Genomic DNA, 14,644 nt, shown 5'->3' with positions numbered 1-14,644 from the left:
CAGCATCACAGAATTCATACAGGAGAGAAACCTTACAAATGTCAAGAATGTGGCAAGACCTTTAAGTGGCCCTCAAGACTTATTCGGCATCACAGAATTCATACTGGAGAAAAACCTTACAAATGTCAAGAATGTGGCAAAGCCTTTAAGTGGCCCTCAAACCTTACTGGACATCAGAGAATTCATACTGGAGAAAAACCTTATAAATGTCAAGAGTGTGGAAAGGCCTTCAGCAGGCAGTCATACCTCACTCAACATCACAGATTTCATACTGGAGAGAAACCTTACAAATGTCCAGAATGTGCCAAAGCCTTTACATCATGCTCAAACCTGACTAAACATCACCGAATGCATACTGGAAAGAAACCTTACAAATGTCAAGAATGTGGCAAGGCCTTTAATTGGCCCTTGGACCTTACTCAACATCACAGAATTCATACTGGAGAGAAACCTTACAAATGTCAAGATTGTGGAAAGGCCTTCAGCAGGCACTCATACCTCACTCAGCATCACAGATTTCATTCTGGAGAGAAACCTTAAAAATGTCCAGAATGTGGCAAGGCCTTTTACAGGCACTCAGTCCTTATTAAACATCATAAAATTCATTCTAGATAGAAACCTTACCAATGTAAAGAATGTGAGAAAATGGTTAAGGAGTGCTCACCCCTTACTACACATCAGAGAATTCATATTGGACAATAACCTTAGAAATAGAACAGATGTGGCAAGGCCATTGACCAGCATGCATACCTTACTAAACATAGAATTCATACTGGAAAGAAAGCTGACAAATGAATAGAATGTGCCAAAGCCTTTAGCAGGCAAACAACCCTTACTGGACATCACAGAATTCATACTGGAGAGAAACCTACAAATGTAAGGAATGTGAGAAAACACTTAAGGACTGCTCTCTCCTTACTCCATATCAGAGATTTCATATAGGAGAGTAAGTATACAAATATTAAAGAATGTGTCCAACCTCTCACTGGATCTCCCAACGTACTTAACATCATAGTTATCATATAGGAGCAAAACTGTAAAATGTAAAGAAAATGGACAAGCCTTTTCTGGAATTCAAACCTTAATATCACAAAATGCATCCTAGACTCAATCCATTGGAACATACGGAATGTGGAAAGACCTTCAATTTAATATACACTGGAGTATACACCAGAGTGCATTAAAAAAAGTAAATTGAAAGATACCAATGTTTAGAAAACTACTTAATTGAACATCAAATACCAATAAATGTCACAGAAATCAAGTAAAAGGAATGCATTAGTCAGTCTATTCAGACATTACTCTGTATGAAAATAGTTCTAAGGAATAATCACACTTAAACATTTAGAAAATGTGTATGCTATTGTATTTCAACAGATTTAGTGGATGGACTTTTACATATGTATAATTAATATGTGTTTTTTATTTTTTCATCAACCCTATTCGAGATTTGTGACTAACAATATTAATGTATTTTACTCTGAAATCACTTCAGAAAATTCTTTTATTCCATTGGGTGTGTACGGCCATGTGGCTGATCGTTGGTACCTCAAAGATACTAGATGCCCTGCTACATTAGGTGGGACTCATGCATCCCTAATTTTCCATGGAAGATGAAGGACAGGATAATACACAACATATGAAGTATATCTCAATGGAGAGGCTGCTTACGGTTATAACATTGACGTAAGATACCATGAAATAGGTGTTCAGAGCACATGCTTCTCCATATATTAAAACTAAAGAACTTCCTCAATATTAGAAATACACAGTTTTACTAATTGTTCTTTAAGGAAAACGAGGTGTCAGTCCAGTAAACTACCAATGTATATTCATAAGTGCAATCGTTAGAGAGTATGAGTTGATGTGGTTGAAATGAAGAAATCCTGACAGATAACTGAAAGAGGATAGTTGACTCTTCCCTACAAGGCCATACTGTTGTATATACACATTTCTTAAGAATTTACCTCAGTCATGATATTTTTGGAATTAAGTACTCCCACATCCTTCTAACAGCACTCGAATGCTTTTTCACGTGTGTATTCTGTATTTTAAATGGTGATAATAGAGTGGATTTGAAATGCATAACTTAGCCCATTTGTGAGATTAATATATTTTCATTAAGAAAATATGCTGGTTTTTAACGTATTGACATGGATGTGTGATGGATGACGTGTTATCCTACCTCCAGTGTTAACCTGTCTCATTGAGGGTTGTAGGTGGCAGATGGAATCAATCACCTGTTTGGTAATGGAGTAGAATAATATACCTAGGAATCCATTTCCTCGGTGGTCTGAAGGTTTAAATGATGGGTGATTATTTTTCCCCTAGTCTATTATACGATTTTGTCCTCTTCGTGAATACTATGATATTATTATGGGTACATTACAGAGGTATGTAACATAAGAGGTGTTGTTTATGTTTTAGCTCACATACTCCATGATAGTGTTATTTGGCATCCACTTTGTGTAGGCAGTAGTTTTGCAGGGGCCTTGCACTGACAGGAGCCCTTCTCGCTAGCACATTCCCTGGACAACACGCTGCAGAGTCACAAGTTAATGGAACTTCTGCTATCACATCGGCAATCCGTCCTTGTGAGCCACCATCTCTCCTTTCTCCCAATGCTTTCCCTCCGTGTCCCTTAGAGAAGACTCCCACAGAACTTCCCTAAACCTGTTTTGGCTGGAATGGCATATTCTGGACTTAGCCTTGGGACTCTAAAGCATTGCACCATGGCCCCAAATTAAAGTATGTGCCCCTCTTTATTCATTGAATTGTTTCGATGTGTCTATGAAGTTCACATGTGCATGTGACCATGCTACATGTGTAATAGATACCCCATAAGAAAGAGAAATCTATCCCAATAGGAGTGATATGGTAGCCCAGGTAAGAGAGAGAAAATATTTAAGATGAAGAATTAGCATGTGGAGGAGGACAACTGTCCCAAGTTGCCCAACTGAAACCCTGGATATAGAAAAATAACTTCTCCTTGTTTTATTTCCTAGTTCTCTCAAGATCTCCAGTTGTATTTTTCCTCATTTTTGTTTCCAGCTACATAGGCACCACAACCATTCTTTTTTGCCTGTGTTGTGGAGAGAGTGTCCTCAATAAACACTTCATTGAGACTAGAGAGATGGAAGGTCAATGGGTATTAGTTCAGACATTTATCACGGGGATGTGGGATGTGAGTCGAAGTAAAATTTGATGAAGGCACCATCCTTAGAAAGATAAGACCTATTAATAGGAAATGTAAAGAAGTCTTTCCAATGTGGGGAGGGACCCAGAGGGGGCTCCCTTTAGTCACTGCGAAGGCACAGGCAGCTCTTGGTGATGTTATCTAATAAATACATGTAACGGGGAAAAGGAACTGGCAAATGTGGGTTTCTCAGGAGTAGGGAAGTCCTGCTTTATCTTGATGATTTGATTGATCTCCTGTGTCTTACTGAGGACTAATGCTGTTGGATGTCAATGATTACTGTATTTTCCCAGGCCTAGATCAGTGACAAGGGATGGCGGAGGGTATTGGATGATGCAATCATTTGGGCATAGTTTTAAAATGTCACATGGTAGAGTAGTTGTTGGAGATGAAGAAGCCTTCTGGACAGTGGAATAGGCAGGATCAGCAAGGCATGTGCTGTGGTTGAACCCGAGCACTTGTTTCCCAGGTAGATAACCCCAGTCAAGGTAAGAGCCACTATAGTTGGGTGACCTTTCAGGGAAGCTGCTTCACTGCTGTGTGGAACCTTCCTCCCTTTCCTCAGCACCATGATGAGTGTAGTTCCATGCTCTGGCTCTTTGCATGGCAAGGATTTGTTGAAGGGGCAGTTCAACAGTGAGAGTCAGTGAGACTTTTTCTTCAAACAGTCCAGCTAAAGTGTTCATTGACTCCTCAATGAATAAAGAGAGAGAGAGATATATATATAGAAGGGAATATTTATCACCCTAAAAGGAATGACATCTTGCCGTTTGCCACAACGTGGATGGAGCTAGAGAGTATTCTGCCGAGTGAAATAAGTCCGAGAAAAACAAGTATCGTATGATTTCACTCGTATTTGTAATTCAAAAAAGAAAACAAGTGAGCAACGGGAAAGAACAAAGAAATGGAGAAGCAAACCAAGAAACAGACTCTTAACTTTAGAGAACAGCCTGATGGATGCCAGAGTGGATGTGAGTAGATGGATGCATTAAATAAGTGTTGGGGATTAAGGACTGCCCCTGTGATGACCACAGACTGTTACATGGAATTGTACAATCACTATTGTACACCTAAAATATTACTTTGTATGTTAACTAAGTAGAATGGTAAGATAAAAACCTTAAAAAGTATTTTGTGTTTTACAGATTTAAGAAACTTTTTGTTTTAGATCACCTGACTTGCAGCACTTGCACAAAATATACCTTTGCAAACAAATGGAAATATTTATGTTTTCTCCCGTCCTGACTCCCCCCCAAATTCAGAAACTCTCAATGACTATTCTTAGTTTTTATGTCATCAGAGGTTTTAGCTATGATTGAATGTGCTAATTAGAGTGGTCTTGCTCTTTCAGGTGTCACCCTGGAGATGGTGGATTGTTTTTTGTGTCTTGGTTTTCTCTGGTGTTAGCCTGACTAAATTGAAAGTGCTCAGCATGCTAAGGGGCTGATTCTTCTATGTTTCCCCTGATGCAGCACCTAAATTATTTGTATCACGAGTGGGAATGCCTGTGGGATGGTTGCTGGGTGCTGAAGTTGTCTCTCCCACCCTCTAGTGAGAGGAGCTAATGTCCTTTTTGTCCTTGGATTCATTCAGAATCTCATTTACAGAATGCAACAAGCATTTAAATGGGCCACATTGTGAAGAATTTTAAATTTCTCAGAGGCAGATGCATCTGTGCCCACAGACCTCCAATCTGTGCTTCTGACACTAAAGTGAATTGTGGCCATGCAGTATTCCAAGAGAAAATCATCTTCCTATTAGTAGAGTGATAACTTAATGCCAAGTGATTCTTTTAACATGCAGCCTGTTGGGCTGCAAGTTGGGCTGCAGCTCAGAAACAGTGATTTCTGTTGCTGGCCAAAAAACAACTTCAACTACATAAGCACTTAAGCAGAACCACAAACCCTCTCAGATTCTGTGACTTATTATAACCAGAAGAGGACTAGTCCTCACCAGAATGAGGTTATGAGGAAACTGAAACCAAGTAACAAATTTCTCTGGTGTCTTCACATGCCAAGTTATTTACCAATAGAGGTCTTCCCAATCAGATGCCTTATTTCTCCCACTGCAGACTGGAGGCACCATACTCAGGAAGCTTTGCACTTTTTTCTTCATAGTCTTTTAATGCTTTTTGATATGCACAGTCCCTGTAACTTTTTAATTAATTTTTTTTCTTTTTGGTTCATGACAGTTTAATTCTACATTTTATTTTATACTGTTAAAAGAATTTTAGCAGTTTTCTTTTATGAGAGAGAAAGCACACCTGTGACTGGTGGTGTTTGGGGAGGGGAATGGCAAAGCGAGAGGGAGAGAATCTAAAGCAGACTCCACACTGGGCCCAGAGGGCAACCTGGGGCTCCATCTCTCGATCCTGTGATCTTGACCTCAGTCCACAAGAGTCAGCCAAGTAACCAACTGAGCCACCCAGGGTCTCTGACTTTATAATACTTTATTTTAATTCTATTTAGTTAACATAAAGTTTTCTTAGTTTCAGGTGTACAATAGAGTGATTTCACAGTTCTATACCTCACCCCTTGCTCATCAGGACAGATGCGCTCCTTAATCCCCAACCCCTCTTTAACCCTTCCCCTCACCCACTTTCCACCGGTAACCATGAGTTCTGTGCCATTAAGCATCTGTTTCTTGATTTCTCTCTCTCGCTCTCTGTACTTTGTCAGTTACTGATTGTTTAAATTCCTGTTGGGGAGGTGGACTATCTATGGTCATCCCAATGGGGCTTTTCATGCCTTTTCTGATTTTTCATTATATTAATAATTCTAACATGTTCTCTCTTGTGCTCTGTTCCCTCCTATTGTTGAGATATATGCAAGCAGATCCTGTTCCTTCACCCAGCCAATAGATCATGCTTACTACTCAAAAGAAATTCATCCCAATATCCCCTCTGGACTCTATGACAATGGCCTTCTATGAAAGTTACATGTAGGGACAGATAGTGACCAATTTCAGTCCTTAGGTAAGGAAATGTCTACGACTCCTGTCACCATAAAGAAGTTACACAAGATGACCCCTTCATCCTTCAACAGCCTTAAGGACTGAAGGACAAATATATACAATGATATATTAAGCAGCTATAAAAAGTAATGAATGGAACTAGTGTATTCTCCTAATGACATAAGTCAGAGAAAGACAAATACCTGATGAGTTCACTCATGTGGATTTTAAGAAATGAAACAGATAGACATAGGGGAAAGAAGAGCAAGGAAAACCACAAAACAGACTCAACTGTAGAGAACAAACTAAGGGTTGGATAGTGAGTGGGTTGGAGGGGTGGATGAAATGGGTGATTGATGGGCTGGGTGGCTCAGTCGTTAAGCGTCTGCTTTCAGCTCAGGTCATGATCCCAGGGTCCTGGGATCGAGCTCCGCATCGGGCTCCCTGCTCTGCGGGAAGCCTGCTTCCCCCTCTCCCACTCCCCCTGCTTGTGTTCCCTCTCTCGCTGTATCTCTGTCAAATAAATAAATAAAATCTTTTAAAAAAGGGGGGGCGCCTGGGTGGCTCAGTCGTTAGGAGTCTGCCTTTGGCTCAGGTTATGATCCCCGGGGTCCTGGGGTCAAGGCCCGAATTGGGCTCCCTGCTCTGCGGGGAGTCTCTTCTCCCTCTGACCCTCCCCCTTCTCATGCTCTCTATCTCCTTCTCTCTCAAATAAATAAAATCTTTATTAAAAAGAAAAAAGAAAGATGGGGCGCCTCGGTGGCTCAGTTGTTAATAGTCTGCCTTCGGCTCAGGTCATGATCCCAGGGTCCTGGGATCGAGCCCCGCATCGGGCTCCCTGCTCAGCGGGAAGCCTGCTTCTCCCTCTCCCACTCCCCCTGCTTGTGTTCCCTCTCTCGCTGTGTCTCTCTCTGTCAAATAAATAAGTCTTAAAAAAAAAAAATGGGTGATTGTACTTAAGTGAAGAAAAGTAAATTCTGCAGAAACTACTAGTATACTGTGTTAACAAATTGGAATTTAAGTAAAACTGGAATTTGTAGTAAAACTACAAAATTTAAGGACAGAAAATTGTTCCTTGGTGAAAAGGTGAGACATAGAAAACAGAAAAATGTTCACTTTTGCCCAGAAGGCTGACTTACAGCGTGCATAGTTATGATAATGATCTAATAAGTGCTGGTTGCTACATTCTTTTTTTTTTTGGATTTAATTTATTTATTTGACAGAGCACAAGCAGAGGGAGTGACAGGCAGAGGGAGAGGGAGAAGCAGGCTGCCTGCAGAGCAGGGGGGACCCGATGTGGGACAGGTTCCCAGGACCCCAGGATCATGACCTGAGCAGAAGGCAGTCACTCAACCAGCTGAGCCACCCAAGTGCCCTGGTTGCATCATTATTAAAGGGTCTCATGACTTCCTCTACATCCACCAATAATCAATGTCAAACCTGATGGGGTTTTGGAATATGGGTAAGGTTCAGTGGGGTGGAGTCCGGAGCCGACGACCAAGAAAGAATTCTTGAGGCGTCTTGGGCGTAAAATGTTGGTTTATTAAAGCACGGGGAGAGGACCCGTGGGCAGAGAGAGCTGCTGCCTGGGGTTGTGAGGGGTGGCTGATTATATACTATGGGGTTGGGGGAGGTAAGGAATAAGGGAGGTTTCTAGAAAGCTCTTTCATATGTTAAGATTCACAGGATGCTGGAGGCCTTTCTATTGTCAAGTGAAGGTTATTTTCCCTCTTGCAAGGTATTAACATGAAGATAGTTGGGAACTTCTGGAGGAGCCTTACACTCAGGCTGCCCCAGGTATCTTTCAATGGGCTGCAGGTTATAAGGACATTTAATTGTATCTGCATTTCCTTCTGGAAGCGAGGCCATTGGTAGAAATGCTTTGTTCTTGTAAATTGCTAAGACATTTGTGAACTGAGGGAGACTCAGGTCTTGCAGCAATGTGATCTCTACAAATTAACTATTTGTTTTTCCTTTCCGTAGCTTTAGGGCAGCCAAGAGTGCTGGCTCCTTATGGGGGGATGGGTTGTGCGGCGTCAGCTTCTGCTTTGTCCTCAGCTTGCCTTCTCTTCCCCCATCAGAACTGAATGAAAAGCACCATAGAAATTTTTCAAAAGTAGTTTTAGGAGTAGAAATTTGAGGAGGGGCGCCTGGGTGGCTCAGTTGTTAAGCATCTGCCTTCGGCTCAGGTCATGATCCCAGGGTCCTGGAATTGAGCCCCGCATCAGGATCCCTGCTCCGCGGGAAGCCTGCTTCTCCCTCTTCCACTCCCCCTGCTTGTGTTCCCTCTCTCACTGTCTCTATCTGTCAAATAAATAAATAAAATCTTAAAAAAAGGGGGGGGCACCTGGGTGGTTCAGTCGTTAAGTGTCTGCCTTCGGCTCTGGTCATGATCCCAGGGTCCTGGGACTGAGCCCTGCATCGGGCTCCCTGCTCCGCGGGAAGCCTGCTTCTCTCTCTCCCACTCCCCCTGCTTGTGTTCCCTCTCTCGCTTTGTCTCTCTTTGTCAAATAAATAAAATCTTAAAAAAAAAAATTTGTGGAAACATTTATGATCTAATGCTCCCTATAGGAGCCCACCCCGTTGAGCATTAAGCATATAACCACCAGCTTCAAACATTACAAGCGTAGCTCTTTTCGTCCCTGGGTGGCTCAGTGTGACTTTGGTGGGTCAGGATCTCACGTTCCTGGGATAGAGCCCTGGGGTGGGCACCTTGCTCTGCAGGGAGTCTGCTTCTTCCTCTCCCTCTGCCCCTCCTCCTGATGGAGTTTTGGAATATGGATGAGGTTCTGTGGTGTGAGGTCCGGAGCCAACGATCCAGAAAGAATTCTTAAGACATCTCTGGTGCAAAAAAATGATTTTATTAAAGAACGGGACAGGACCTGTGGGCAGAAAGAGCTGCTCTGGGTTTGTGAGGTGTGGCTGATTATATACTTGGGAGCTGGGGAGGCGAGGTCGAAGGGGGTGTCCAGAAGGACTGTCATATGCTAAAGGAGACTCTCAGGATAATGGAGACCTGGTTATTGTTGAGCCAAGGCTGTTTTTCCTTCTAATGAGGCACTAACATGAAGACAGCTGGAAGTTTCCTGGAGGGATGTTATATTCCTCCTATAACACATCCTTGTCAGTGAGCTTCAGGTTTAGAAGAAATTCAATTTTATGTACATTTCCTTCTGCCTCAGCCTCCCTCAATTTTATGGAGGGGAGGATGATGTTAGGGCTTCAGGAAACTGAGTTATGGGTCTCTGGAAGTTAGGCTATTGATGAGAAAGCTTCTTCCTTGTAAATCACTAGGATGTTTGTAAACTGAAGGAGACTCCTGTCCTGCAGGACTGTGATCTCCAGTTAACCATTTCTTTTTCCTTTAGGGCAGCCAGGAGTGCCTGAGGAATGTCACATATATGGGGGGGCGGGGGGAGGAGCAGTGTAGGGTGTCAACTTCTGCTTTGTCCTCAGCTAGCCTTCTGCTCCCTCATCATTCCCAACTCATGGCTGTGCACGCGCCCTCTCTCTGTCTCTCACATAAATAAAATCTTTAAAAAACAAAAGTGTATAGCTCTTTCTCAGCACAAGTCATGTCCCCGTGCTACTTCAATAAACTTACCAAGTTGCTGGGTGCCTGGGTGGCTCAGTTGGTTAAGCGTCTGCCTTTGGCTCAGGTCATGATCCCAGGGTCCTGGGATTGAGTCCTGCATCGGGCTCCCTGCTCCTTGGGAGCCTGCTTCTCCCTCTGTCTCTCATGAATAAATAAATAAAACTCTTAAAAAAAAATGAAAATAAAAATAAACATAAATTTACCAAGTTGCACCATAAAACATGGCGAAAGGGGCACCTGGTGGCTAAGACTCCTAGAATTCTATAATGACCTGTCCTCTACCAAGCACAATAATGATTGAAAGAATCTCCAGCAATACTCATTTTCCTTTTTTCTAATAAATAGGTCTCATTGTATCAAAGCCAGACTTGGTCTCCTTTTTGGAACAAAAGAAGGAGCTCTGGGATATGATGAGAAAGGAGACAGTAGCCTTTCATCCAGGTCAGTGGGAATGACTGAAGGAGACGACAGATGGGAGGACCAAATGTGAAGGAGGAATATAGACCTTAAACTTTGGTTCAAGTAGCTCTCCTTGAATGGAAATTAGTGTGAAAAGCCTAGTGTTGGAGCACCTGGGTGGCTCAGTCGTTAAGCGTCCGCCTTCTGCTCAGGTCATGATCCCACGGTCCTGGGATCAAGCCCTGCATCGGGCTCTCTGCTCAGTGGGGAGCCTGCTTCTCCCTCTCCCACTCCGCCTGCTTATGTTCACTCTCTCTGTCAAATATACAAAATTAAAAAAATCTTAAAAAAAGAAGAAAGGAAGGAAAGTCTAGTTTGTTGGTCCTCCCTCTTACAGAGGGACACCTGCTATCCAACATTATCAAGCTCTTACATTCTCTAAGGATTCTCCTTCAGCTTCAGTGGTGGTCCATCACATCCACAGGGAGGGCCAGGGGACTCTCCTTGGAGTGGGAGGGCTTCCATAATCTGAAAGCTTCTCCATTGCTTTGGGGGCCCGGGGGGAATCTCCTTATTTTGAGGATCTTCATGTTAAGCCCTGTGTAAGCTCTCTTTTGCCTTGTGTGAGATGTGTGTCAGGGTAGTGGTGGGCATAGGGGTTTGGTGCAGAAATTCCGGGAACGCTAGAGACAGACATTCCATGTTTTCTGCTTAATGCTTTCCAATGTCATGGAGGCTTTAATCTTAACTGTACAAAATTGTAATTCAGTAACTTCATCAGATCACAAAGTAGCTCCCTAAAATGAGAAAATCTAATCCTATATTTCTCTTCAAAAGTTCAATTTACTTCATATGAACTAATATCAGAAATTTTCACTCTATGTGTTCCATTCCTCAGTGGTGAAATAATGTAATGTACCTATTTGCTTCCTAGAATTCCTACCTAAATAATGCCATAGTGGAGCTAGAACATTTAGAATTCACAATCTGTAGCCTTTAATATAGTCTCAGTTGTTACCTTATTTATTAATAATTGCATCATTTTATAGTTTCATCTTATATGAAGTTCTTGTGACTTTGTCGTGTGTGTTTTCACTTTCTAATTAGTTGTAGATGAGATTCATTTCTGATTTTTTAGATCCAGAGTTCTGATAGGACATGAGCATGTGCTTTAAAAGAAGTGAAGTTGAGGGCGCCTGGGTGGCTCAGTTGGTTAAGCGACTGCCTTCAGCTCAGGTCATGATCCCAGGGTCCTGGGATCGAGCCCCGCATCGGGCTCCCTGCTCGGCGGGAGGCCTGCTTCTCCCTCTCCCTCTCCCCCCGCTTGTGTTCCCTCTCTCGCTGTGTCTCTCTCTGTCAAATAAATAAATAAATAAAATCTTTAAAAAAAAAAAAAAGAAAGTAATTTGGAAGCATTTCCTACCTCTGTATCAAGTTTAGGTACTATATTTTATCCTTAATTGTGCTGTTATATTAACTTTTGTGTCTTCTGTATGTATTTTCGTTGTGCTTTCACACAGATTACTTAAAACAACTAAAAGTTTCAAAAACCGTTTTAATTTTTTTTTTTTTTTTTTTTTTATTCATGAAAGTCAGAGAGAGAGAGAGAGGCAGAGGCAGAGGGAGAGAAGCAGGCTCCCCGCCCAGCAGGGAACCCGATGCGGGACTCGATCCCAGGACCCTGGGATCATGACCTGAGCCGAAGGCAGACGCCCAACCATCTGAGCCACCCAGGCACCCCCAAAAACCGTTTTAAACTGAGATTCTCAATTGTATACAAAATTATTCTACTTATCTCCATTCCTGCACATACCTTGTTTCTGATATCACAAATTCTTTTATGTTGTTTACTTTATTACCTACATTTATGATTTTTATGCTTTGATTTAAAAACATTTTGTAACAAATAAAAATAGTTTATGCTACCTCATTACAACACTACTGGTTTCTATAATTTTGAAAATATTTATAATTAGCGAGCTTTATGTTGTCATAAAGTTACTGTCTTTTAATTTATACTAGAAGGACTAGAAGCACTTCCTTTAACATTTCTTGTAGGACAAGTCTACTGGTAAACTTACAGCGGTTTCTATGTGGGAAAGTCTTCATTTCTACCTTCATGGAAAACAGTTTTCCCAGATAGAGTACTCCTGGTGGATATTTTGATCTTTCAGTACTTGAATACACTGTCCCATGAAATTCTTCGAATCAGGTCTGCTGAGAATCCCAATCCTAATCTTGTAGGAGCTCTCTTGTACAAGATGAGTTGCTTCTGTCATATGGTCTCAAAATTCTCTTTCACCTGTGACTTTTTTTCATAGGTTAATTATAATGAATCCCTGCGTTCATGTCTTGACCTTTATCCTACTCTGAATTTCCTGAGCTTCTTGACTTTATCTCCTTTCCACATAGTGGAAGGTACAAGCGCTTAGATCTTCATGTAAACCCTCTGCCCCTTTCACTCTCCTCTCCTTTTGTGGTCCCCTTTTTTAATTTTTTTTTTAAAGATTTTATTTATTTATTCATGAGCGACAGAGAGGGAGAGGCAGAGGGAGAAGCAGGCTCCCAAGGAGCAGAGAGCCCGATGCGGGACTCAATCCCAGGACCCTGGGATCATGACCTGAGCCGAAGGCAGACGCTTAACCATCTGAGCCACCCAGGCGCCTTTTTTGTGGTCCCCTTAATGTATATATGGGACCACTTGTTGGCGTCCCATGCATCCCTAGACTCTGTCCTTGTCCACATTTTTCTTTGGTCCTCTCAGCAGATAATTTAACACCGGGGTCATTAGGTTGTCTGATTCTTTCTTCCGCTTGATCAAGTGTGTGGGTGACTCTTGGTGTGTTTTTAACTTCAGTAATTGTACTCTTCATCTCCCAATTTCTTGTTGATTGTCTCTTATATTTTCTGTATCTTTGGGTTTACATTTTGGTCATGCATCGTTTTCCTGATAACATTTGGTTATCTATCTATTTTTCTTCTTCCTCCATGAGCACCTTTATGACTGATATTTGAATTCTTTGTCAGGCAGTAAGTAGTGCTTTATTAATTCAGGGCCAGCTTTGGAGACTAATTTAATTCCTCTGATTGAAACAGTTTCCTGATTCTTTGTCTACCTTATTATCTTTTGTTGACATTTGGGAATTTAAAAAAAGAATCCTCTGGGCCCAGGATTATGGACTTGCTTGTACAGAGGAACACAAATTCTGGGTCTGTTACACATGTTCTGGGCATTTGTCATGTCCAAGTTGTTGTAGTTTCTCAGTTTTCAAAGTGTAGTTACTTCTTTAGAGCCCATTGCCTTCCTCTCTCTGTCTTCAGCTCTGTAGTCTCTCCATTGGTTGAACAAATGCTCTGAGCAGCTACTAGAATGCATCCAGAGGGTGCTCTCATTCCTTCCACCTTCCATGTCAGGCATGACCAAAACAAGTCCCTCAGGCAGCAGCCAAGAAGCCAGATCACTGAACGTACAGGTTGCTCATTTGTGACTTTCCTGAGGAGATGTAAGCGTTTTCTCACAGTGTTGCCATGGAGTGTCTGGGAGGGTGAGGAGCTGTTGTGGGCAAGTGTTACAAATTTTCCTTTTCTTCTGATATGGTTCTTCTTCATTTGTACTTGCCTGGGGGTGCTTGTTTTCCTAACTGGCTTCTGGAGCACTCTAAAAAGTAATCTGATCCATTTTTGTCTCCATGGAAGAGGAAAGTCCTGGTGCTTCCTATTGCTGACATCCACTGAGGAGCTATGATGGGCATTTATTTTGCACATGAGCATTTTAACACACATGCATGTCAGTGTAGTAAGTGTGATAACTTATTTTTTTTGTTATTTGTGTCTTTCCATGACACCCAAGGCCTGTTGGCAAAGACAGGCAAAGATGATTCATTTCTTAGAGTGATATGGGAGGATGTGGAAGCAGTAGCCCTGAGTATTTATACTTAAGAATGTCTGGAAAGGTGACGGTGGGGGGCGCGGGGGGGGGGGGCAGGGGGAGTAGTGAGGATGTATCTTGGTTTGAGAATCTCCCCATGCAAATAATGTCTTGTGTACCTGGGTATTACTTGTGCAGGATCTACTCTGCTTTTCTTATTCCAGTGCTCATAAACTCGTGCTTACCTACCTTGCTCATTGTGTGAAGGTCAAGTGATTGCATCATTCTCCTGTTAATGGGAGGGGGTTGGTCCTCATTGTAGGACTGTCATGAATAGTACTGTCATGTAAAATCTATAATTTGTCTTTTAGTGGAACATGCACACATAACCTCTGGCTATTTATGTGGGAATGAATTGTTGGTAAATGTGTTTAGATATGTTCAACTTTTTTTTTTTTTTTTAAGATTTTATTCATTTGACAGAAATAGATACAGTGAGAGAGGGAACACAAGCAGGGGGAGTGGGAGAGGGAGAAGCAGGCTTCCCACAGAGCGGCAAGTTTTCATCATTCCAGATTTTATCTCTATCATTATGTTAAATTGTAAGCATTTTATTTGGGGGGATGTTACTGTA

The 14,644-nt window shown here is 42.0% G+C and overlaps 1 protein-coding gene across 3 annotated transcripts in view; it reads left to right on the top strand.

The window, feature by feature from the left end:
• LOC117997779 (zinc finger protein 345-like) overlaps positions 1–14,644 on the top strand; it is a 62,293-nt gene that overhangs the window by 17,761 nt on the left and 29,888 nt on the right. Inside the window, exon 2 of one of the 3 annotated variants that reach the window (XR_004675882.1) lies at positions 10,089–10,184. Coding sequence is in view for 2 of the 3 variants with exons in the window: in XM_034986138.1 (XP_034842029.1) it covers positions 6–540 (535 nt within the window). In the remaining variant the exon portion in view is untranslated. Of the gene's footprint in view, positions 1–5; positions 2,116–10,088; positions 10,185–14,644 lie in introns of those variants that run through there. The other 2 variants (XM_034986138.1, XM_034986139.1) reach the window with 2 other exon arrangements.

This window comes from Mirounga leonina, unplaced genomic scaffold, assembly GCF_011800145.1.
Source record: "Mirounga leonina isolate KUSES-001 unplaced genomic scaffold, KU_Mleo_1.0 Mir_376, whole genome shotgun sequence".
Lineage (NCBI taxonomy): Eukaryota > Metazoa > Chordata > Mammalia > Carnivora > Phocidae > Mirounga > Mirounga leonina.
This window is presented reverse-complemented; position numbering and strand designations above follow the sequence as displayed.